This window comes from Dama dama, chromosome 14, assembly GCF_033118175.1.
Source record: "Dama dama isolate Ldn47 chromosome 14, ASM3311817v1, whole genome shotgun sequence".
In the NCBI taxonomy this organism is placed as follows: domain Eukaryota; kingdom Metazoa; phylum Chordata; class Mammalia; order Artiodactyla; family Cervidae; genus Dama; species Dama dama.
In genome coordinates, this window is record NC_083694.1 from 28,074,533 (window position 1) to 28,097,765 (window position 23,233).

General features: G+C 35.6%; 1 protein-coding gene across 2 annotated transcripts in view; it reads left to right on the forward strand.

Annotated features, from left to right (window-relative positions):
- AHCTF1 (AT-hook containing transcription factor 1) overlaps positions 1-23,233 on the forward strand; it is an 83,250-nt gene that overhangs the window by 12,124 nt on the left and 47,893 nt on the right. For both annotated transcript variants that reach the window (XM_061160201.1, XM_061160200.1), the window contains exons 2-12: positions 2,862-2,989; positions 5,252-5,505; positions 8,796-8,976; positions 14,030-14,237; positions 15,809-15,925; positions 17,245-17,329; positions 18,649-18,799; positions 20,389-20,521; positions 20,626-20,807; positions 21,231-21,292; positions 22,117-22,245. In XM_061160201.1, coding sequence (XP_061016184.1) covers positions 2,869-2,989; positions 5,252-5,505; positions 8,796-8,976; positions 14,030-14,237; positions 15,809-15,925; positions 17,245-17,329; positions 18,649-18,799; positions 20,389-20,521; positions 20,626-20,807; positions 21,231-21,292; positions 22,117-22,245 — 1,623 coding nt within the window. In that variant the 5' untranslated portion in view covers positions 2,862-2,868. The remainder of the gene's footprint in view (positions 1-2,861; positions 2,990-5,251; positions 5,506-8,795; positions 8,977-14,029; positions 14,238-15,808; positions 15,926-17,244; positions 17,330-18,648; positions 18,800-20,388; positions 20,522-20,625; positions 20,808-21,230; positions 21,293-22,116; positions 22,246-23,233) is intronic.

Sequence of the window (23,233 nt, forward strand, 5' to 3'; positions counted from 1 at the left end):
CTCCTTTGGACATTAATGCCTTTCTCCCACGAAAGTAGCACAGTGCCCTGGAAAATGGCACTCTAACAAGGTCCAGGGCTTTCCTGATTGTTCGTTGGTAGGGAATTTGCCCGCAATGCAGGAGACCCCCGTTCGATTCCTGGGTTGGGAAGATCTGCTGGAGAGGAGATAGGAGGTCCAGTGTTACATAGTATGTAATGAGAGGCTTTTTAATCTGGTGTTTTCCTCGGGTTATCTATATTCACCCTTTTAATTTACTTCTTTCCAAACTGAAGAGTATTCAAATTCTATGGATTTTTTTCTGTATTATTTCATTCTGTACACATACACATGTACTTTTATTCATTTTGTAGCTATTAGAGGAGTGTTTAGTAGTATGTGTGTGGATGACTTGTTTTGCTCTACCAATGTGTAGCTTCTTTGCTGGAAATGAGTAGCAGATTGTCCCAGTAACTTTAACTGAATAATCCATACTTCTGCTCTGGTTTGAAATATCCACATATCGTCTAAATTTTTGTGGTTCTGTGTCTAAATTACTTGTTTCAGCGACCTATTTGTGCATCACTAGCATATTACAGTTATTACAGTTCATCTATTTACCAGGACTTTGACAAACCATTCTTTTTGTATCTTAGAAGTTGTGTTTGATCATTATTCTATCTGAAGCCTTGCTTTAGAATTCCCTTTAAGGAGGATCTGTTTGTGCAAAACTTAAGTTTTTGTCAAAAATGTGTTTTCATATTTGTTTGGGGGGATCATTTCAGTGATATATAAATTATATGTTGACAACCATTTTTTGCTTAGAATTTTAAAGATATTGAAGACTTCTGATTTCTGCTGTTGTTGAAAAGTCACTTCTTTTTATTTGATCTAGAATTTACTGCTCTTCCTGACTTCAGAAAATTTGTCTTTACAAATCTGGGAAACATCTTTTAGAATATTGTCTCTTCCTTGCTGTTAGTATTATATTTTGGGGGATTCTGAATAAACATATGTTAGATTTTTTCCCCCTGTATTGTCTATAACTTTTAAATACTCATCTCTGTCTCTTGTGCTGCATTTTTTTCTCTCTACAGCTTTTCTTATCTTTTGAGTGTGTTTTTGTTGACTATTAAGTAGGTACAAAATGATTAATTGTTAAAAAAAATATTTGTTGAGTGGGCACAAAAGAATATTTGTAAATAACAAAGAAGCATGATACAAAGAATACCTGTGTGCTCACCACCACTGTTTAGAAAAAGAAAGTTAATTACTTGGTGTCCGTCACTGTTCCTCTCCATCCAGGCCCCTCTCTCCTCTTACTTTGTGTTTATGGTATCCTTTGTTTTATTCAGTTTTGCTACATGAGTTTGTATTCTTAGGCAATGTTTTGTTTAGTTTTGCAGTCTTTTAAACTTTATGTAGGGCTTCCCTAATAGCTCAGTTGTAAGTGTAATTCTGCATGTATTTTCTCTACTTTTAATATACTTTGATGTTGGTCCATATTGTTGCATTGTAGCTGCTACATTCTCACTGCTCCATTGAGGTTTCCCCCCCGCCCCCCCCCCCCCGAGTTCTAAATTTTACTTATTTCATTTTTCATTCCAGCAGTTCTTCCCCCATTCCCCAAATCTATTTGACCAATTTTCATTGTAATTTTTAGTTTATTCCTCATTAGCAAGCTAATAAATCCTTGGTTTCTTTAAACCTATTAAACATACCTATTTTTTATTCTCTTATTTCAGTATCTGAATGAAGTCTTTGATAGGATAATTCTGCTTGTTACTGATCATGATATACTTGTTTTGTTATTTTGACTGTAAGTTCATTTTCTTTGAAACTTCATCTTTGAGAACTCTTGAGATTCTAGAAAATATTTGGTAGTTTCTATGGGTTGCTTGGAGCATTACCAACCTGAGACTACTTTATATGATACTTTTAACCTGAGTATTTTCTGGTACCATGCCTTGAATTCTGGGTACTAATTTGTATGAAGGGAATTTTTCTTTTTCGTGTGTAGAAACTTTAGGTTGTGGTCAAAATGAACTGCTCCTTTTCCTGCACAGAGAGTGTTTCTGTCACTCACCTATTTGCTGATACAGCGCTATGGAGTTTAATGGGGTTGGGGTGGGGTGGGGGGAGGCCCTTAGCTTCCATTGGCTTTGTTAGCCCTAGGGTTTTTTTCCTTTGGACCTCAGGATGCTCAAAACAAGATTAGGGTCACCAGGACTGTATTGAGTAGCTAACCTTCAAGATCCAAGCCAGCTTTTATATCTTGCAAAATTCATACTGTTTCTACATTTGGATTTGCCAGTAATCATTCAGAAAGATATTTTTATAGTTCAGCCATCATTTTTTCTTGTTTACAGTGGGAAAGTCATTTAGGACTTTCTAGTCTTCTATATACTGGAAAGGAAAGAATTTTTTTTTTTCTATCCAGTTAAAGACATATACCACACTCAGTTCCTGAGGTGAGTTTGGCATTTTTCCTGGACTTTCTCCTCTTTTACTGTGGTGGTAACTTTTCTAAAACAGTATAATTTTTTTCCTGTTTTGTGTGTGAAGTGCTTTTTGAGAGTGAATGTAGCAGTGCAATTAATTGCATTGAACCCAGTCTTCAAAGAATCTGTGTAGGATTCATGTATATCCTTAGGACATCTGGTTTAATGAATCTTTACTCTCCTCAGGCTGTTTGGGAAATACTTTCTTAGAGAATATCCCAGACCTAGAAGCACATAATATGTATTTCATAATCAGATTTTAGTTTCAGTTTATTTACTTTTGTATGGTTATCTTTTTCTTTTCTCCTTCTGGTTAGAGATAATGAAATGTCTTATGGTACAAATATATCTTAATAACCTTACTTTAAAAATTATTTGCAGTGGAAGTATGCGAGACCTAACGGCGCAGGTGACTAGTGGTCTTCTGCAGTTCCCAGAAGTGACTATCCAAGCCCTTGGAGAAGACGAAATAACATTAGAATCTGTGCTTCGTGGAAAGTTTGCTGCAGGTAAAATAATGTTGCTGAAAATGTACTTATTTGATTTGTAAGATTAATAATAATAAACATATACTGTGATTCCTTTAATGTGGAAGAAAAAAAAGCAGAACCCACTTAGAGTGGTCTTATATGTAAGTATATTACATCTACAACTGCATATGTAATAATTTCTACCTACTTGAGCACATTTTCATTGAATATCCTGGGATATTATAGTTCATTTTTCTTTATTACAATACCATATATTTTATACCTTTTCGTATTGAGTATCTGCATTTAAAAAGTAGAAATAATACGTGGCTGGTTTTTCTTTATAATTAGGCAGTGGTGATGAGTTTAGATTAGTACCGAGTAATCGTATGGGTAGAGAAACCTGACTGTGGTGCCCTGTGTGTGCTGTAGCCCACCACGCTCCTCTGTCCTCTGTCCGTGGATTTTCCATGCCCTTCCCCAGGGTATTTTCTCACCCAGAGATGAACCTGCATCTCCTGCACTGATAGATGGGTTCTTTACCACTGAGTCGCCTGGAGGCCTGTAGTGCCCTAGGTGATAAAATATATTCAGGAAGTCTTATTGCTTAATTCCATTAATCTGAACAATATCTTAATCATGATCATGTTTTAAACTATGTAACATAGCAGAAAATTATACCAAAAAAACCATTAAATTAGGGATTTCAGTCTAGTGAAATATATTGCAGAAGATTTCTCTAAAAATGAATTTGATAGCCACCCTTCCTAACAGAAAGACAATATAGACATATAGATTAGTAATTTAGCTATTTATGGAGCTGTTCTCTTGACTATTAAAGGTAACAACACTACTTCTGTTCCCTGGTGGCTCAGACGGTAAAGCGTCTGCCTACAGTGCGGGAGATCTGGGTTCAATCCCTGGGTTAGGAAGATCTCCTGGAGAAGGAAATGGCAACCCACTCCAATATTCTTGCCTGGAAAATCCCATGGATAGAGGAACCTGGTAGGCTACAGTCCATGGGGTCGCAAAGAGTCAGACATGACTGAGCGACTTCACTTTCACTTTCTCTTGACTATTAAAGGTAGTAACACTACTTCCGTGACATACTAGGCACCATAACAACTTTGAATTGGGGGAGTACTAGGTTTTTCTAATTAGGCACTTTTCTTTGTAACTGAAAATCAAATAGTTTAAGAATTTGGTCCCAGTACACAGAAAGCAAGTTGTAAAAATGAGCTTTGAACCCATGTTTTCTGGGCCCCACTGTGCCATGCTATTTTTTAAAACTCTTAACTTCTATCAGCTCTAGTCTAGTATATACAGCTACTTGTTTAGATACGTGGTTCAGTTCATTTCAGTGGCTCAGTTGTGTCCGACTCTTTGAGACCCCATGGACTTTAGCACGTTAGGCCTCAATTTAGTAGTAAAAGTTACATTGTTCATCTAACTGTTGAAGGAGAAATTCCAGGGTCTAGTTCTTGATTCTTCTGTGTTACTCACTTCCTGTATATTATTCATCAGCAAGCAAATCCTTTTAGTTTTGCCTCTGAGATGAATCTCTAGTCAATTCACTTTTGTTTATTCAGGGCCACCAACCAAGCATAGGTTATCATCTCCCTACTGCTGCTTTGGCCCCAGCTTTTTGTCCATTTTCTGGACATTTAAAACTGGACCGACATTTAAAAACATAAATCAGATTGTCACTGCCCTGCTTAAAATCCAGTTACTTCATATTGCATGCAGAATAAAATCCAGATAAGACTAGTCAGGGGCCACAAAGGGATTCTGGTATTTCCTACTATTGTACTGTTATGTCTTGTCTCCTAGATTTTGAACTTTTCAGCAACAGAATCATGTGTTATATTTTTCTAACTCCTGTAACACGTAATTTAACTCTTAATGTATAATGTAGTAAAAATATGAGTTTGGGAGTTAAGGAGACTTGGGATCCACTTTTGGCTCTGGTATTCATAGCTCCATGGGTTTTGGGCAAGTTATTCATTCATACAATTGTATGAAAGTTTAGTTGCTTTATTTCTGTATTGAAGTGTAACAAGGAGTAATGAGATAATGTATTTAAGCATATAGCACGGTACCTTTACTGGTTATTTTATTCTTATTGCAGTAGTAGTTCAATTTATTTTACTGTTTTGAGGACCACTGTGTTCTATAAATGCTTAGATTTCAATCTGAAGATAATGAGTTATAGATTATATATGTAACAGAGCTTACTGCTATTTAGTTTTGTTGTATACAGTATTAAAATAAGCAAAGTTTTTAATTTCTTTTTTCTTTTAGGGAAAAATGGACTTGCTTGCTTGGCCTGTGGTCCACAACTTGAGGTAGTGAATTCTCTAACAGGAGAGCGGTTGTCTGCATATAGATTCAGTGGAGTAAATGAACAGCCTCCTATAGTCCTAGCTGTGAAAGAATTCTCTTGGCAGAAGAGAACTGGATTGTTAATTGGATTGGAAGAAGCAGAAGGGAGTATTCTCTGTCTTTATGACCTTGGTTTATCAAGAGTGGTTAAAGCCGTTGTTCTTCCTGGACGGGTAGGTACTGCTTAAGATATATGGCATTCTGTTTTCAAAACTAAACCCCTGCTGGTTACATGGGTGTGTTCACTTTGTAAAAATTCATTGAACTGTATACATTTATTTTTAGGTTACTTTTGGGAAGTTTGTTATTTTTCATTAAAATGTTTAAAGAGGTTAAAAATATTATCAAAGCAACATAACGTTTAAAGTAAAACTTTAATTGGATAAAGAAGATATATGTATATATACATACATAGCGGAATATTTCTCAGCCATCAAAAAGAATGAAATAGCGCCATTTGCAGCAACATGGGTGGACCTTGAGATTTTAATACTAAGCAGATTGTCAGAAAGAGAGAGATAAATACTGTATGTGAAATCTAAAATATACAAATCAACGTGTCTATGAGACAAAAACAGACTGACAGATGTAGAGAACAGATCTGTGGTTGCCAGAGGGGCTGAGGGGAGAGCAGAGGAGGGAAGGGTTGGGAGGTCGGGATTAGCACAGGCAAACTGTTATTTATAGGATGGATAAACAACGAGGTACTGCTGTGTGGAACAAGAAACTATATTCAATATTCTGTGACAAACTGTAATAGAAAAGAATATATAGAAGGAATATATATGTGTATAACTGAGTCACTTTGCTGTACAGAAGAAATTGACACACCATTGTCGATCAACTATACTTAAGTAAAATTTAAATTATAGCTTATTTTTGGTTAGAAAATTACAAAGTAAAAATAATAACATGTAGTGTTCTCATGTTTTATGTGACAGGTATCATCTAAGTCTTATTGTTTACTTCCAGTTTTATGAGGACACTGAAAATTTATAAAAATACTGTATTCATTACTATGACATGTTTTCCTTGCCTTTTTTATTTTTTCTCTTTTAATTTGAGTCTACAGCCTTAGAGTAATATGGGAAGTATGTCTTTATTACCATTTATGATTTGATTAATACATTTAAATAGTGGGTTTCTTTATATTCACACTTATTAATTCTAACATATGTATGCCTTCTATATGCCAGATATCTTGTAGTAGTTATAGAAATCGAGTTGTTTCTTCAGATTCATTACTCCTCTTTTTCCATGGTGAGAAAATGTATACACTCACAAATACACACAGTCAAAAATCATGGAAGAGTAGATGCCTGTGTGAAAGAAGTATGCACTTAGATACATACAAAAGTATATGTAGGTTTGTATGTGCATATATATATATATGTAATGTATATAGTCTTAGACAGAATTTTTAAACTTAAAAGGGAGCTTAATGACAAAAGATAATGTTTTTATAGTGAAGAAACAGACCCAGTGGGCTAATGTAAAGTCTGAAATAATTTATAGCCTGATATCTTAAATGTACTTACCAGTGATAATGATTTTAAAGCCAGAATTATTTGGCAGTTTATTGAGTGCTTACTGTAAATCAAGCTATGTGCTAGATTTTACAAATAAGTAGATGAATTGAACTTGGTCCGTGCTGTCCGAAAAGGCTTGTAGTCTAGTAGGAGAAGACAGATTATAGGATTATAGTATGAATAAGTACTTTGATAACATTTTAGCACTCGGAACATGAAGAACACCTGGATGACTTCTACTCAAAAAGATTGGACATTTCAGGCTAAGAGACCCAGCATGTAAAAAGTCACAGTATATGGAACATTTGGGAAACTAGACTTATTTAGAATGGCAGGGAAGAGTAGAAGGAGGAAGTGGGAGCCAGAAATGGTGAGGATTGAGATTGTGAATGGCCTGTTGTGCAGGTAGAGGCCTCCTTCTAAAGTCTGTAGGTGAAATTTTTAATTTAAAGCAGAATTGTAGTGTAAAAAGCCCTTTGGTTGGGTAGTTCAGGTAAATAAGGATGATGAACTGAACTGAGGAAATGACATAAGAAATGAAGACTGTGGAACAGATTGCAAAGGTATATTCCAGAAGTGACATGGACAGAACTTGTTGAGTTTTAATTGGATGAGTGGCTGATACCAGATGAAATATAGGGGAAGGAAAAGATTGGGAGGGGAGCGATAGATATCTTCAAAAGGAGTTCAGTCAACTGACTTTTTTTTTTTTTAAAAAAAACAAGGGCACAGTACCCCCTCTTAAATTTGCTTTTAACTGCCTTTAAAATTACTTAAGGTAGCATTATCAATAGCTTCATATGTATTATTTATATGTGGAATGCAGATTACTTATCCTTCACTGAAGGAATTACAGAAAACATACTTCAGTATTATAGACATTATTATTATTACCATAATTTAGAAAAGGAAGATAATCCATGAAATTATAGTTTTCAGAATTAGAAACACTAAAGAATGTTTTGTGTACTAATGCAATACTGAGAAAGCCAGTGTTTTGTCTGTAATATTAGGTTACAGCCTGAAACAAACTTTAACCTGACATTAACACGTAAACCACTGATAGCAAATTTTCTCTTTTCTTTCTAGGATGTTCATCAGTATTATAGTAGAAATCACCAAATACTTAATTATCAAGTATCGTACCAAATTAATTTCTGTGAATCAATAGGAAACAGAAGGAAAGCTAAGTGTAAACTAAAATACAGACTATTAGGTACAGACATTGAAAATTTGACTCATGAGATGAAAAGGGAAAATAGAACTCCATAGTGTAACTACAGTATGATTTTCTTTAAGTAATTTCAGTCCTTGTTAAATTCATCCATCCAATTAGTGTGAAAGCTTTGTGTGAAATCCATTATAATGTAGTCCTTTTAAAGGTTAGACCTCTTCAGGTTTTATGGCATAAAAAGGACATAAAAAGAAAAACATAAACAGTAAATTTTTATGGAATGATTTATTTTTTAGTCTTCTTTGGAGAAGAGGCTGTATATACTTTTACAGTAGCTGGTTTAGAGTTTTAAAGTAAGAAGCATCTAGGTTTGAATTTTAATGGCTTAATGACTGTGTGACTTGAATAACTCAGCTAAATTTTCTAAGCCTCAGAGTGTTTCATCTTTGAACGGGTGTAACTATATATAGTCCAGTATCAAAGGGTTATTGTGCATTAATTAGCATAATGTCTGGAATATGGTAAACTCTAGGTAAACATCAATTGTTGTTCCAACTGCATGTTATAATTCTTACATCTAAAGATTTCATAATGTTACTCAGATTCACAAGTATCAAATGCAGATTTGTGCTTCTCTATTGAAAATGTTAATATCTGTATAACTGGTAACCTGCTTTAACTTCAGAATTTGTTTCTTGTGTATTTAATTGTGTTTTCTCACTTTGTTTGAGGAAAACAAATGATGCATTCTGCTTTGTAGGTAACAGCTATTGAACCTATAATTAACCATGGAGGAGCCAGTGCAAGCACTCAGCATTTACACCCAAGTCTGCGATGGCTTTTTGGTGTGGCAGCTGTGGTAACTGATGTTGGACAGATCCTTCTTATTGATCTATGTTTGGATGACTTGTCATGCAGTCAGAATGAAGTAGAGGCATCAGGTAATTAATTAGTCATTCTTGGCTTAAAACCCAAAATTGAGCACCTGAATATTCTGATGCATTGGGTTGGTTTTTTTTTTTTTTTTTTTTTAAATAATCAAAAAAAAAAAAGAGTCAAAAACTTATTTATGTGTCTTTTTGAAAATTGTTTGCTTGTATTGTTTTATTGTTTTGGGCGCCGGGGATTTTTTTTGCATGAGTTACTATGTTTTATTGATTAAGTGTTTATAGGCTAAAGTAGTTCTTGAAAGAGAGAGGGACATGTTCCCAGATATACAACTGAAGAACATCATTCAAATTATTAAGTAAATACCAGAAGAAGGGCAGAAAGGTATAAAATCTTGATCCTTATCAGACAATATAAAATTATCCAACTATGTAGGATCTAGCATACTGTTTATGTTCCTGTGGTGAGCCTAAGATAGAAATAAAGTAATTTGATAGAAAACAACAGCAATTTAAAAGTCTTCCCACACAAAATAGCATCTTGAGATAGAACTAGAGCTTAATGAATTAATAAGTAAAGAGAGGGCGTCGACTCCCGCCTGCCAGTGCTGGAGACCGGGCTTCTATCTCTGACCCCACAGGACCCCGCCTGCTGAGGAGCAGCTGAGCTCACGTGCCTCTAGAGCCGGGGAGCCGCGGCTGCTGAAGCCCTCTGGGCCCGGAGCCAGTGCTCCGAGGCAAGAGGAGCTGCCCACACCGAGAAGCCAGCACACCCAACCAGAGTGGCCAGTGCTCACCACTAGGAAAAAGCCCACCCAGCAGTGAAGATGCAGCACAGCCAAAACTGAATAAATAAATAAAATTTTTTTAGAATATAGAGAGACCGTTTCCCCTTTTAGTACTGTTGTGCTTCGTTGCTCAGTCATGTCCGACTCTTGGAACCCCCTGGACTATAGCCTGCCAGGCTCCTCTGTCCTTGGAATTCTCCAGGCAAGAAGACTGGAGTGGGTTGCTATTTCCTACTCCAGGGGAATCTTTCCAACCCAGGAATCGAACCCAGATCTTCTGCATTGCAGGCAGACTCTTAACTGATTGAGCTAGAGGGAAGCCCTTTTTTTTTTTTTCCAGTACTATGGGTGTATTTATAAATCTACTCTTCAGTAGTAGTTTGTTTTTGTGATTTATGTTACTCTTGATTAGTTTATGTAGGGAGAAGAGCTAACCTAAAAACTTTTAAAAATGTGTGTATTATCTATAAAGTTTTAGGAAAGGACTATTTAACCTTGAGGACCTTCTTGATTTTTAAAATAGTCCTGTAATATTAATGCAGATCTTTTTATTTTTGGATCAGCTAAGAAACAGATACAAATAATATTTTGTCCCAATATATAAGAATGAGTATAACTATTAAGAACTGTTGGTATGTAATAAAACTGATTAAAACTACAATATTTTGGTAAAAATTATGTTTGACAAGAAATTGAAGAACCAGATTATCTGATCAAAATTTAGATCTGCAAAATATTATGTGGCATCGCAGCACTGTTTATAATAGCCAGGACATGGAAGCAACCTAGATGCCCATCAGCAGATGAATGGATAAGGAAGCTGTGGTACATATACACCATGGAATATTACTCGGCCGTTAAAAAGAATTCATTTGAATCGTCCTAATGAGATGGATGAAACTGGAGCCCATTATACAGAGTGAAGTAAGCCAGAAAGATAAAGAACATTACAGCATACTAACACATATATATGGAATTTAGAAAGATGGTAACCCTATATGCAAAACAGAAAAAGAGACACAGAAATACAGAACAGACTTTTGAACTCTGTGGGAGAAGGTGAGGGTGGGATGTTTCAAAAGAACAGCATGTATACTATCTATGGTGAAACAGATCACCAGCCCAGGTGGGGTGCATGAGACAAGCGCTCGGGCCTGGTGCACTGGGAAGACCCAGAGGAATCGGGTGGAGAGGGAGGTGGGAGGGGGGATCGGGATGGGGAATACGTGTAAATCTATGGCTGATTCCTATCAATGTGTGACAAAACCCACTGAAATGTTGTGAAGTAATTAGCCTCCAACTAATAAAAAAATAATTAAATAAATAGGAAAAAAAAAAAATTATGTGGAAGAGTTTGATTTGGTAGAAATAATGGCCCCAAAAAGGCACTTAAGGGAAAAAAGTTGTCATAGTGATGGAAACTACACCTTGAGATTTGATATGTATTGAGGTCTGATTGATCTTAATAAAATTTTAGGTACAGTTTAAATGAAAAGAATCAATTAGTAAGAATGGCAGTAACTAAAAATGAATTTGTGGACTATTAGAAATGATTTAGCTACTCTTTGTAAAAAATTGATGAAAGAATTAAATAGTCTTAATGGAGTTTTGCTCCAGAGTGTGTTTGGTGCATGATGTCATTATAGTTGTAAGGCTAATTAAAATACCTGTATTCATAATTAAGACTCATCAGATCGAAATAGTAGAGTTGAAAACACGTTTTATTTCAGTAGTCAGTAGTTCCTTTCCACACAAGAATAATTTTATAGTGAAATTTTATAATTTTAATTTTATAGTGAATTTTTTCTCAATTATGAGAATTAGGAAGCTGGTGAATTTTATAGCATACAAAAAGTTGAGTTTTGGGGTTTAAGCAAAATGTATATTTTTGTTTACATAAATAATTTATGATTACAATTATTTAGACTTCACTAAAACACACACAACATAGAAAATGAAGTTCCTAACATTTATCAAACTATAAGTACTGTTAACAGTGTTTCTTATACATTCCAAACTTAACAGTGTTTCTTATACATTCTTTACACACATCACTACATAAAGAGTCTGCTTTATTTTCTTGAATAACTTTACAGTATTCCATTGAATGGATTAGTTATTTTGGCAAAGTTTAATCACTTGCTATTTTCTGAGGAGAAAAATCAGAAGCAGAATGGATTGGGGGGGTACTCATACAACTATAATGTGATAGGATTTTTTCCTCTTCATTAACAGCATTAAGGGAATATACCCTTGCACAACAGTTATAGCAATAAATGAGCCTGAATTTTTTTTATGTAAACATTTGGGACATTCTCAAGTAGAATAATAAAAGAATTCCCACAAACCTGTTACCTAAATTCAAGTTAGTTCGTATGGTAAATTCAAAATTTACCATATGTGCATCTGTTCTATTTCCCTTTCCTCCCTTCTTTGTTTTAGTCTATTAATTTAAAGTGAATAATGATTATTTTACTACTAATCATGATGCCATTTACCACTGTTAAAAGCATTAATGATTACTTGGTATAGTGTTAATTACTAGTCCATAATGAAATTGCTATGATTTTCTCTGAAGCATCTTTTTGTATTTGAATTGTTTGAACCAGTATCCAAACACATTACATTTGACAGTTTGCATCTCATGTCTGTTTAAATGTAGAGCAGTTCTCCCTCTATCCTCTCCTTATTCATTTATTTATTTTTAGTTCCACTGTGTTGCTGAAGATAATATTTTGGAATGATCTATGTATCTTCACATGGTGTCATTTACATTTTATATTTTCTGTAAATGTAAGTTAGCTCAGATTAGATTCCGATTTAACATTTGACAGGTATCTTTCAAAAGTGCCGGCTATTTCATAATGTTTCACATCAGGAGGCACATGGTGTCTTGTTTTATATTTAGTGATCAGTGGGTTTAGGTGATGACAGCGTGATCCATCAACCTTTGTACCAGTGGTTCTCAACTGGGGGTGATTTTTTTGCCCTCTAGATTTTTGGTCATATTTAAAGATAATTTTGGCTGTTAATACTGGAGAGAGAAGGTGCTAGTGGTGTCTAGTAGACAGAGGCCAGAGATGCTGTTAACATCCTATAAAGCGCAACAGGGAATTATCTGACCCAAAATGTTAATAGGGCCAAGGTTGAAAAATCATTCTTGAAATTAGTTGTTTCTCCATTGACATTGTTGTCTAGATCTCTTATTTTAATAGGGCTGCAAAAATGATTTTAAAGTTCTGTTAATCTAAAAGAAGAATTTTTTTTATTAGGCATATTTGTTTATCTTGAAATACAATTTGTACAGAAAAGGCAGAATAAAGGCATATGCTACTGTTTATTTAAGTACTGATTTTCCGAGTGAGAAGCTGGTACTCAGCTACTTTCAGTGGTTCAGTAAGGTCTCTTAAAAGTAAAGAAGGTAGAAACTCATGGGGTTTTACATAATACTTAATATGCTTTATTCGTTTATTTTCATTATTTTTTTATTGTTCTTAAAAGTGTCCTGTTTTTGCTAATGAAGTCACCTTCATGGAATCTGACACATCACCTCAGAGTTTGATAGCTTCCTAGATTTCTGGCACAAGATATACCAGGCTCATCTCATATACTTTCTGTTTCTGACTTGGAACCAGCCATTCTCTGAGGGGAATATTTAGGTTGTTACTCCTAAATTTGAGTAAAGAAACCATCAGCTTTATTGATGATTGTTAAGGAAATTAATTCTTATCACTTATTTGTTTTTGGCTGTGCTGGGTCTTTGTTGCTGGGCACAGGCTTTCTCTGGTTGCGGTGAGGCGGGGGCTGTTCTCTAGTTGCGGTGCACAGGCTTCTCAGCAGCGGCTTCTCTTGCTGCTGAGCACGGACTGACGCTAGGGCTCTCAGGCTTCAGTAACTGGTCCCCAGGCTCTAGAGCACAGGCTCAGTAGTTGTGGCGCATGGGCTTAGTTAGTTACCCCACAGCGTGAGGGAGTCTTCCCAGATCAGGGATTGAACCCGTTTCTCTCTCCTGCATTGGAACGCGGATTCTTGACCACTGAGCCACCAGGGAAACCCCAAGAAAATTAATTCTGTTAAAATGGGTAACATTTGATATGTACTGTGAGATTTTAAAGATACTACACAATTAAATGTGTTTTGAAAATTATAACATTTAAAATAAAAGTGGCTAGTTCATATATAGTCAGTATGCTTTGTTATCACTAATCTTATTTTAATTGACCCCAGTAGTTTTCAGCTGCTGATTGAATAATGGGTGACATACTTGGTTTTATGCTGTTTATAATTTGTTAATCTTACTTGTCCTATTTATTTTTTAGACCTTGAAGTTGTAACTGGCATCCCAGCTGAAGTACCGCACATCAGAGAAAATGTGATGCGAGAAGGACGCCATCTGTGTTTTCAGTTAGTCAGCCCATCAGGAACAGCCGTTTCAACCCTTAGTTACATAAGCCGGACAAATCAGCTTGCTGTAGGTTTTTCTGATGGCTATCTAGCACTTTGGAACATGAAAAGCATGAAAAGAGAGTAAGGACAACTTTTTAATTATTTGATTTATTAGTAATTTCTTTCTGAATATACTCAATTACTAATATTTAAAGATTGGCATAAACAGGAAAAGATAGGGTAGACTAAGGATTGAATGACTGCATAAGTTTCCATTGCCTGAAATAATGACTTAGTATAAAAAGGAGTGACTTAGCACATCAATTTAAGTTGAGTCAATGTATTTAAAAGGAATTTTGATGAATTTTCTACTAGTCCAGTGGTTTGGACTCTACACTTTAACTGCCGTAGCACGGATTCAAATCCCTGGTCAGGGAACCAAGATCCTGCAAGCCGCACGGCACAGCAAAAAAAAAAAAACTCAAAATCTGGCATTTTAGTCATTGTGGAGTTCAGTTTGCTAGTAAACTATGACTCTACTAAGATATCGGGTATAAATTCTTTCAGAAGTACTTTTCTGCATAACCATAATAATAGTAGTTCTCAGTTGACAGAAAGACTTTTCAAGAAAATGGCAAAATACTGTGTTTAAAATTTTTATGCTGTCAAAAACTTGCCCCAAATATAATTGTATTGATACTTTTTAATTAAATCTTTATTAAAATTGCTGAGGAATCCATTTTATTAATTTATCTTAATTTATTGAATTACCTCCGTTTATTGAGGGAGGTAAGGCACTATAGGTTTTAAATCATATCTCTATTGAATTAAATAGATACCTATTTGTCCTTTAAGTTGTCAATTTAATATTTCTTCTTTTTTCTTCCAAGTAATATCGGAATATTTTCTTGAGTAACTTGTCTTTCAAATGAGTCAACAAAATAGTCACCTTTCCAAACTTTCTGCTCAGTTTGTCTCACCAGCAGATTGGTGCCTACTTGGCAATGTTTGCCAAGTTTGAAGTGAAGGAGAAAGAGAGAGATGGAAAATAACAATGTATATATACTAGGTCTATTTTTTTTTTTTTAAAGTAAACATTGACTGTCCTTGCACTTCCTCACGCTCAATTTTTCTGCACAGCGCCAGTGATGAAGTGACAGTGTTGTTGCCTAGTAGCTCCCTATGGGAATTCCATCTTCACTGTCTTTGTTTATACCATTTTATCAGCTCTTGTCTTTGAATTGTTCACAGAGGAATGCCTGGAGAACCTGTCTTCTAGAGGATTTTCTTGAGCACTGTCTTCTCTTCACTAATTATGCTTTTTCGAGGGATTTGTGAGAACTCTTCAGATTCTAACTCATTCTGTTGTAGTAATGGGACACTGAAGCAGCTGAAGTGGAGTGTTGTGGCGGTATTTCATCTCTTTCTAGAGTACCTGCTTATTGGGGAACAGTATGTAGTGGCATACATTTATATGACTGGGAGGAATAGTTCGTGGTTTAGTGATTCTAACCCTTCCCAGTTCTACCTGGGAAATGGGGTGCCATGCTCATTTTCTTGATGTCTTGTACCCTGTGTGTTTTTGAAGATAAGATGATCGTAAGAGCAGTAGTTGTTCTAACCCAAATTCTTACACATGAGGCATCTTCTTCCTTTTTCATGAAATTGTAACTTAGAAGTATGAAGTGTACTGATTTTTGTGCCTGTTATAGATACTACACACAGTTGGAAGGTGGAAGAGTTCCTGTATATGCTGTCACTTTTCAAGAACCTGAAAATGATCCTCGTAATTGCTGTTACCTCTGGGCTGTTCAGTCTACACAAGATAGGTAAATGTGATATATGTGGTTTTAATAATATTTGTCAAGAATGGCATGGCAGTTAATTTCTTTTGCAAAACTTTATGCTATATTGCCTCTTTTTAATGAGAGCCACATAATTCAGTGAATTAGTAAGTGGCAGTTAAAATGACTTTAAAAGGTAAATAATTGTTCCTATATGTTTGAGTAAGTCTGAGGTATCAGTAAGAAGAAATTGCACTTGCCTGACTTGTTTGGATGTAATATATATTTCAGAGAGTAAGCTGGTAACACATGAGTAGGCAACTTCTCATTCCTCAGACAGTTGTTATGGCCTTCTGTGTTCTCTCATAAGAACATTTTTCCTCTTTTATAATCTCATTCCTTTTTTTTCTTTATTGTATATGCCTCTCATTTTTATGTATCCCTACTTTGTTCTCTAGTTCTTCTATTGTACTTGTCGTTTGCAGTATATTCCTAAGGTTAATTTGGTTAGTTTTTCCTTCTCTTTCATAAACTTTAATTTTATCTCAGTGTAGCTTTTGAGAAATCTTTCCTTTCAGTTTAATTTCCAGCTGGTTAAGCTCATTCATTTCCAGTGCTGGAACAGTGTAAGTATTGATTTTCTCTTATTTTTCTTTGATGTTTAGTGCTTTGTTTGGTGTTATCAATACGTTCTCTTCCCAAGGCTGTTCTACTTTAAATTCTAGATACCTGAATTGTGGTCAACTTAGGTTTTTGTGTTAGCTTCCCTCACTTTGAGGTTTTGTCTTAAGCTTTAGCACATCAGTGAAGGAAGAATTAATTGATTTGTCACTTCTGTCAATCCTGGAGGAAAATTGAAATAAAAATATAGAGACAGCTATTGGAATAGTCCTCATTAGGTCCATATTTCCATCCAAGTGTGATATGGGCTGGCAGCAGCTTGAATAATGTGCCTTGTGAAGACTCCATATGGTGAATAAGAAAGGACATTTATCTCAACAATTTTTGTATCCCATTTATTTTTTCTTCCAATACTGTCTAACTAAAACACACCTATTGAAGAAAGGGAGAAAGAATGAATTTTGAGTAGAGTTATAGTCTCAGTCATGTAAGGTGTCACCTACAGTACGCAAGCAACATAAGCCTAAGTTAATTAGAATCAATAAAAATTAAATCAGCTATTATTTCAAAGGATTACATTTTGTGAAAACAACCAAATAAAACTAAATTCTTTATAGTAACCTCAGTTTTGTCACATGCACTCAATATTTTATGCAAATTAAACTTATTTGCGCAATAAGAGGTGCTTAATGCATTAATATGGTATTTAGTATTTCTCCTCAGCTAATTTCTGTTTCTTTCAGTGAAGGGGATGTTTTGAGTTTACATCTGCTTCAGCTGGCCTTTGGTGACAGGAAGTGTTTGGCGTCAGGACAAATCTTATATGAGGTAAATGGTGATATGGGTTGATAGTATCAGTTTTGTTTATTTGCCTATTTTAAGTCTTTGTTTTAATATACTGAGATATTATAATGTTTTCTTCTATTCAAGTTAATACTGTATTCATAATATAATGTAAAAAGTATTAGATTTAGGGATCAGGACACTGGTATTTTACCAAGGTGGCAAGCTTAAAATCTTCAGGTGTAATTTTTCTCCAGAATGAGGAGATTAGACAGGACTCAAGCTTACGGCCTAGTTGGTAGCCAGGAGAAAGAACCCCGCTTCGTTGCTCTCACACAACAAGCAGTGAGCCACGGGTAGGCCTTATAGTCCGGACGCTTACAGTGGTAAGAGGGGATAATGCATCCAGCATTTTAAATGACTGTTTCTGGTTGAATTCTTGAGGAAGTAGTGAAGTGCTGCTAATAACCAAATAACCATATTTGGTTAGCTGTCACAATACTTTCTCTAGAACAGGCGTTTTAACCTCCTATTTGAGGGTGTGTGGTTGGGTTTTAGGGAATTCATGAAGCCCTTCAATTTTGTGTGGTATTTTTATGATCACGGTGTCCATGTCGTCCCAGAACCCCCCTCTTCCAACTCTCCAGTTCCACATCTGTGGATTCAGTCAATCTTGGATCAGAAATATTGGGGGGGGGGGGGGGGGAGGAATTCCAGAAGGTTCCAGAACACAAAACTTGAATTTGCTGTGCCACAGCAACTATTTATATGGCATTCACATTGTATTAGGTATAAAAGTATATAGTAGGATGTGCATAGGTTATATGCAAGTATTACACCATTTTATGTAAGAGACTTGAGCATCCACAGATCTTGATATTGGAAGAAGGTCCTGGAACCAGTTCTTCGTGGAGATCAAGGGAGAATTTTGCATTCTTCTAGAGAAAATTTCATAGCTCTTGTTAAATTCTTGCAGGGATCAATGAATAAAAATTTAAGAACTAGAGCAAGAACTTCAGTGAAAACATAGAAGTAGGTTTGCTGGTTTAGAGAATATATGTATTTGTAATTTCATTGCTTAGGTCCAGTGTATACGCCAACCAGTAATGCATGAAGGTTCCTGTGTTTGATAACAACTTTAGAAGATTTATTGGTAATTATTTTTGAGAAAAAAAATTAGCCTTTTTATTTGTGTTTTATCCCATGTGCAAATTTTAGAGCCTTCTTCAATAATTTGTTCTCTTCAGTCTTTTAACTTTTTTGTTTTCTTTGTATTGTGTGGAAATTCTTGAACATTTAATTTTAGAATAACTTTTTCTTAGAATCCTATTAAGATACAGATTGGTGTACATTTTATATTTCAGGGGTTGGAGTACTGTGAAGAAAGATACACACTGGACCTCACAGGTGGCATGTTTCCTTTGAGGGGACAGACTGGTAATACCAAACTGCTGGGATGCCAGAGTATAGAGAAATTTCGATCTCATGGTGACAGGGAGGAAAGCATGAATGAAGGTTGGTTTAAAGCACTTTTATTATATATTATGTGAATGCTTGATTTAAGATTTGTCTTGATTTAAGATATATGACAGGTATTGGTTTCTAGAGTTTGTACTCCTGGCAGTTAAGAAGTTGGAATACTAATTGTGGGATTTATTTAGGACTGTGTGAGATCCGAGATATTTCCTGTTCTCCAGATTGTGTTGTGTAGAATTCAAGAATTGAATAGATTAAGGAAATGAGCAACCTCTTTATTTTGACCCGGCTCTCAAAACACACACACACAAAAAGGTCTCTAGTTGTGACTGGTATGAGTAGTCTCTGAATAATGTTTACTTCTGTATTTTTTGAGACATATACAGCAAACATGCTTTTGTTGTCTTGGATTTTTTGTTTCCTCTAGTGTCATCCCTTCTTCCTGGTAAATATCGTGACAGAATGAAAATGGCATAGATTTTAGAATGCAAAATGGATTCAAATCCTAGCTCTGTCACTTGTTGTAACCTTTCACAAATTATTTAACATTTGTGACTAAGCCTTTGTTTCCTTATCTGTGAGTGGAATAATATATTTATACCTTCTGCAAAGGGTGGTTGTTAAGAATTGAGTGGGATAACATGATAGATTTATTCAGTTCTGGGAGTGCTTAGTGGGGGCCCTGGTTTAGCTTGTTCGTATTGGGATTTATTCTCATGTATAGCTTATTCATCCCAGAGATTTCCTTTGTCCTGGTCCCCATTTTTCATATCCAACTAAACATATCAAAACAGAATTTATGGAACTCAGTCTCTTACCTCCCCACTCATATCTTTTTTATATTTCCTACTAGTTATGTCTTGGATTTTTACTTTCCTTTCTCCTTCTATTGGTCTCTCATCTTTGTTCCTATCTTTCCATTCCACATACCATTTGGGTACCTGTCTCTCTCCCCTACCACCACCTGCCTTAGCATATAGCTGGATCAATCCTTCTCAGCTATAATTCTTCTACAGAATTAAGTGCAAAGGCATCCATTTTAAGTATTAATATTCTCTGGGCTTCCCAGGTGACTCAGAGGTAAAGAATCCTCCTGCCAAAACAGGAGATGTGGGTTCAATTCCTGGGTCGGGACGATCCCCTGGAGGAGGAAATGGCAACTCACTCCAGTATTCTTGCCTGGGAAATCCCATGGACAGAGGAGCCTGGCCGGCTACAGTCCACGTGGTTGGAAGAGTCAGACATGACTGAGCTTGCACACGTGTGTGTGCACACACACACACACATAGTCTCTCGTACTAGCAATGATTTATTTGTGGGAGAACTTTCATTCAAATCATTTTCTATGATTTCTCCTTACAGCATCTTGAAGTTGCCAAACTGTTAACTGAAGCCAAGCCAAAGTTACTCTTTTTCTGATGAATACATTTTAATAAGGTCTTGAAATAGAAAAATAGTCAAGACAGAAGTGAATGAATCTCTTGTTACAGAATAAATGATAGAAATGTGTTTTAACAAATCAGATATGAGTTAAACCTCTTAATTTATGGGAAAATCTTCCCAATTTTATTTGTTGTATTTATTTTGATATTATTTATTCTGTTTTTAAAAATTATCTCTTCTTTTAGCTCTGTCTCCTGACACCAGTGTTTCAGTCTTTACCTGGCAGGTGAATATATATGGACAGGGAAAGCCTTCTGTATATTTGGGGCTTTTCGACATAAATCGTTGGTACCATGCACAAATGCCAGATTCATTAAGGTATGATTTCTCTATCTCTGTCTATATATGTATGTATGTATATTTATAGGAATTTTTATGTGTAGTAGTTTATTAACTTAATCATTGTATAAAATTTCTTTTAGATCAGGAGAATATCTGCATAATTGCTCTTATTTCGCATTGTGGTCACTGGATGCTGTTGTAAGTAGGACTTCTCCACATTACATCTTGGATATATTAGTACATGAGAGAAGTTTAAGTCGAGGAGTTCCTCCCTCATATCCACCTCCTGAGCAGTTTTTTAACCCAAGTACTTATAATTTTGGTACGTATTTATTTAACATTACTTTTTGAGAAAAATAATATGTAAGAGTATGTATATTTGTGCTGTGTGTAGTGTATTATCGTTCATTTCTCATTATTATTAGTTAACATGTATGGATAAGTTACAACATTAACTTGATATATGTGCACAAGAAATTTAATGATTATATGTTTTATAGAAAAGTTATCAGCATTTGAATTTGCTGTAAAACATTAACTGTTTCGTATTAAGTGAAGTTGTGATAAGGTTTGGTGTCTTGTTAGGATTGAAATACATGGACAAATTATTTTAAAATTTATTGTATGTAGTAATACCATGCCTTGCCTAGTAATCTGTTCTTAGGATAAATTTTGTTGTACTAATACCATCCCAAATATAACATGTAAGTGGATTTCTAAAATCTTTTTTTCTTTTTTTTTCTAGATGCCACTTGTTTGTTAAACTCAGGAGTTGTTCATATAACATGTACTGGCTTTCAGAAGGAGGTGAGTAAGAAATAACAATTTGGACAGAGTATTTCTTCTTGAGCTGAAGTCAGATCATGGATTTAAACTTTAGTGTTACTTATATAAACTACTCTTTGATCTTAAAAGTTAGCTTCTGCTGGGTATATGAGATAACAGCTAGTAGCATCGGTTACTGACGGCAACCTTCTAGGAAGAGGTATTAGGATGTTTATAGCAGCTTTATATGGATGTTAGCTCCTGAACCCCAAGCAAAAGTCAGTCAGTACCTTACTTTAATCCACCCTCTTAATTCTCTTCCTTCTTAAAAAGCTTATGGGTAAATGAAGTAATGCAAAAAAGTTACCTAGCACAGTGGCACAGTGACCGGCTCAGGGTGGATGAAGACTCCATGTTGAAAATACTTTTCCAGGAAAACATGAAGTGGCATATCCTTAAAGTGGTAATCAGCTAGATACGGGTGAATGTCATATTTATACTTCATATCAGATCTCTTTTGCATTAGACCAAGAAGAATAAACTGCAAGTTTTTTCTTTTGTGTGTATTAAGTTTGTTAAGATCTGTTACCAAGTCTGTCAGCTTTATATAAGATAACAGGGTTACCTTCTATATAAGCAATTTAAAATACCATTATCAGGAGTAGCATCTGTGACTGACAGACGCTGGTTACCTCTCTTCCTTGCAAGAAGTGCAGAAATGCGGTCTTCCACAGTTTTCAGTCACTGCCTTTTAGTTTTCTTCATGTTGTTAAGTGTAAAGTAGGGTAATGGGCTTATTAGTTATCCTTAAATTTGATTGCTTGAATTAATTATTGACTGATATCTTATTAATCAATCTGTTATAGACTTTGACTTTTTTAAAGAAATCAGGACCATCTCTCAATGAAGTCATTCCTGATGGTTATAATCGATGTCTTGTGGCTGGCCTTCTCTCACCAAGACTTATTGATATTCAACCTTCCAGTTTAAGTCAGGTGAGAGATTTTTAACTCTTGTTTCTTTTGGATCATGTCATTAGCTTTCTATCACAACAAAAATCTATTACATAATTTCTTAAAAAGTAAGTTAAGTAATGTAATTCCACCTTTGCGTGTCAGTAGCTGTGGTTCTTGGATTTGGCTTAAAATTCATACCTCCAGGATCCCATAGGTATAACTTGACACCAGGTCTGTAGACTAGTGAAAAAAAGCTGACTTAAAACTCAGCATTCAAAAAACAAAGATCATGGCATCTGGTCCCATCACTGTGTAGCAAATAGATAGGGAAACAATGAAAACAGTGAGCCTTTATTTCCTTGAGCTCCAAAATCACTGCAGATGGTGACTGCAGCCATGAATTTAAAAGACTCTTGCTCCTTGGAAGAAAACCTATGACCAGCCTAGACAGCATATTAAAAAGCAAAGACGTTATTTTACTGACAAAGGTCCATCTAGTCAAAGCTATGGTTTTTCCAGTAGTCATGTATGGATGTGAGAGTTGGACTATAAAGAAAGCTGAGCACCGAAGAATTGATGCTTTTGAACTGTAGTACTGAAAAAGACTCTTGAGAGTCCCTTGAACTGCAAGGAGATCCAACCAGTCAATCCTAAAGGAAATCAGTCCTGAATATTCATTAGAAGAACTGATGCTGAAGCTGAGACTCCAATACTTTGGCCACCTGATGGGAAGAACTGAGTCATTTGAAAAGACCCTGATGCTGGGAAGGGTTGAAGGTGGCAGGAGAAGGGGGCGGCAGAGGATAAGATGGTTGGATGGCATCACCGACTCAACGGACATGAGTTTGCGTAAACACCGGGAGGTGGTGATGGACAGGGAAGCCTGGTGTGCTGAGTCCATGGGGTCACAAAGAGCTGGACACGATTGAGCGAGACTGAACTGAACTATAGGCTAGGACACATCATGGATGCACCAGGCATGTCATGAGTAGAGGTCATAGTTGTTTTAATAAGTCCTTGATGTGAT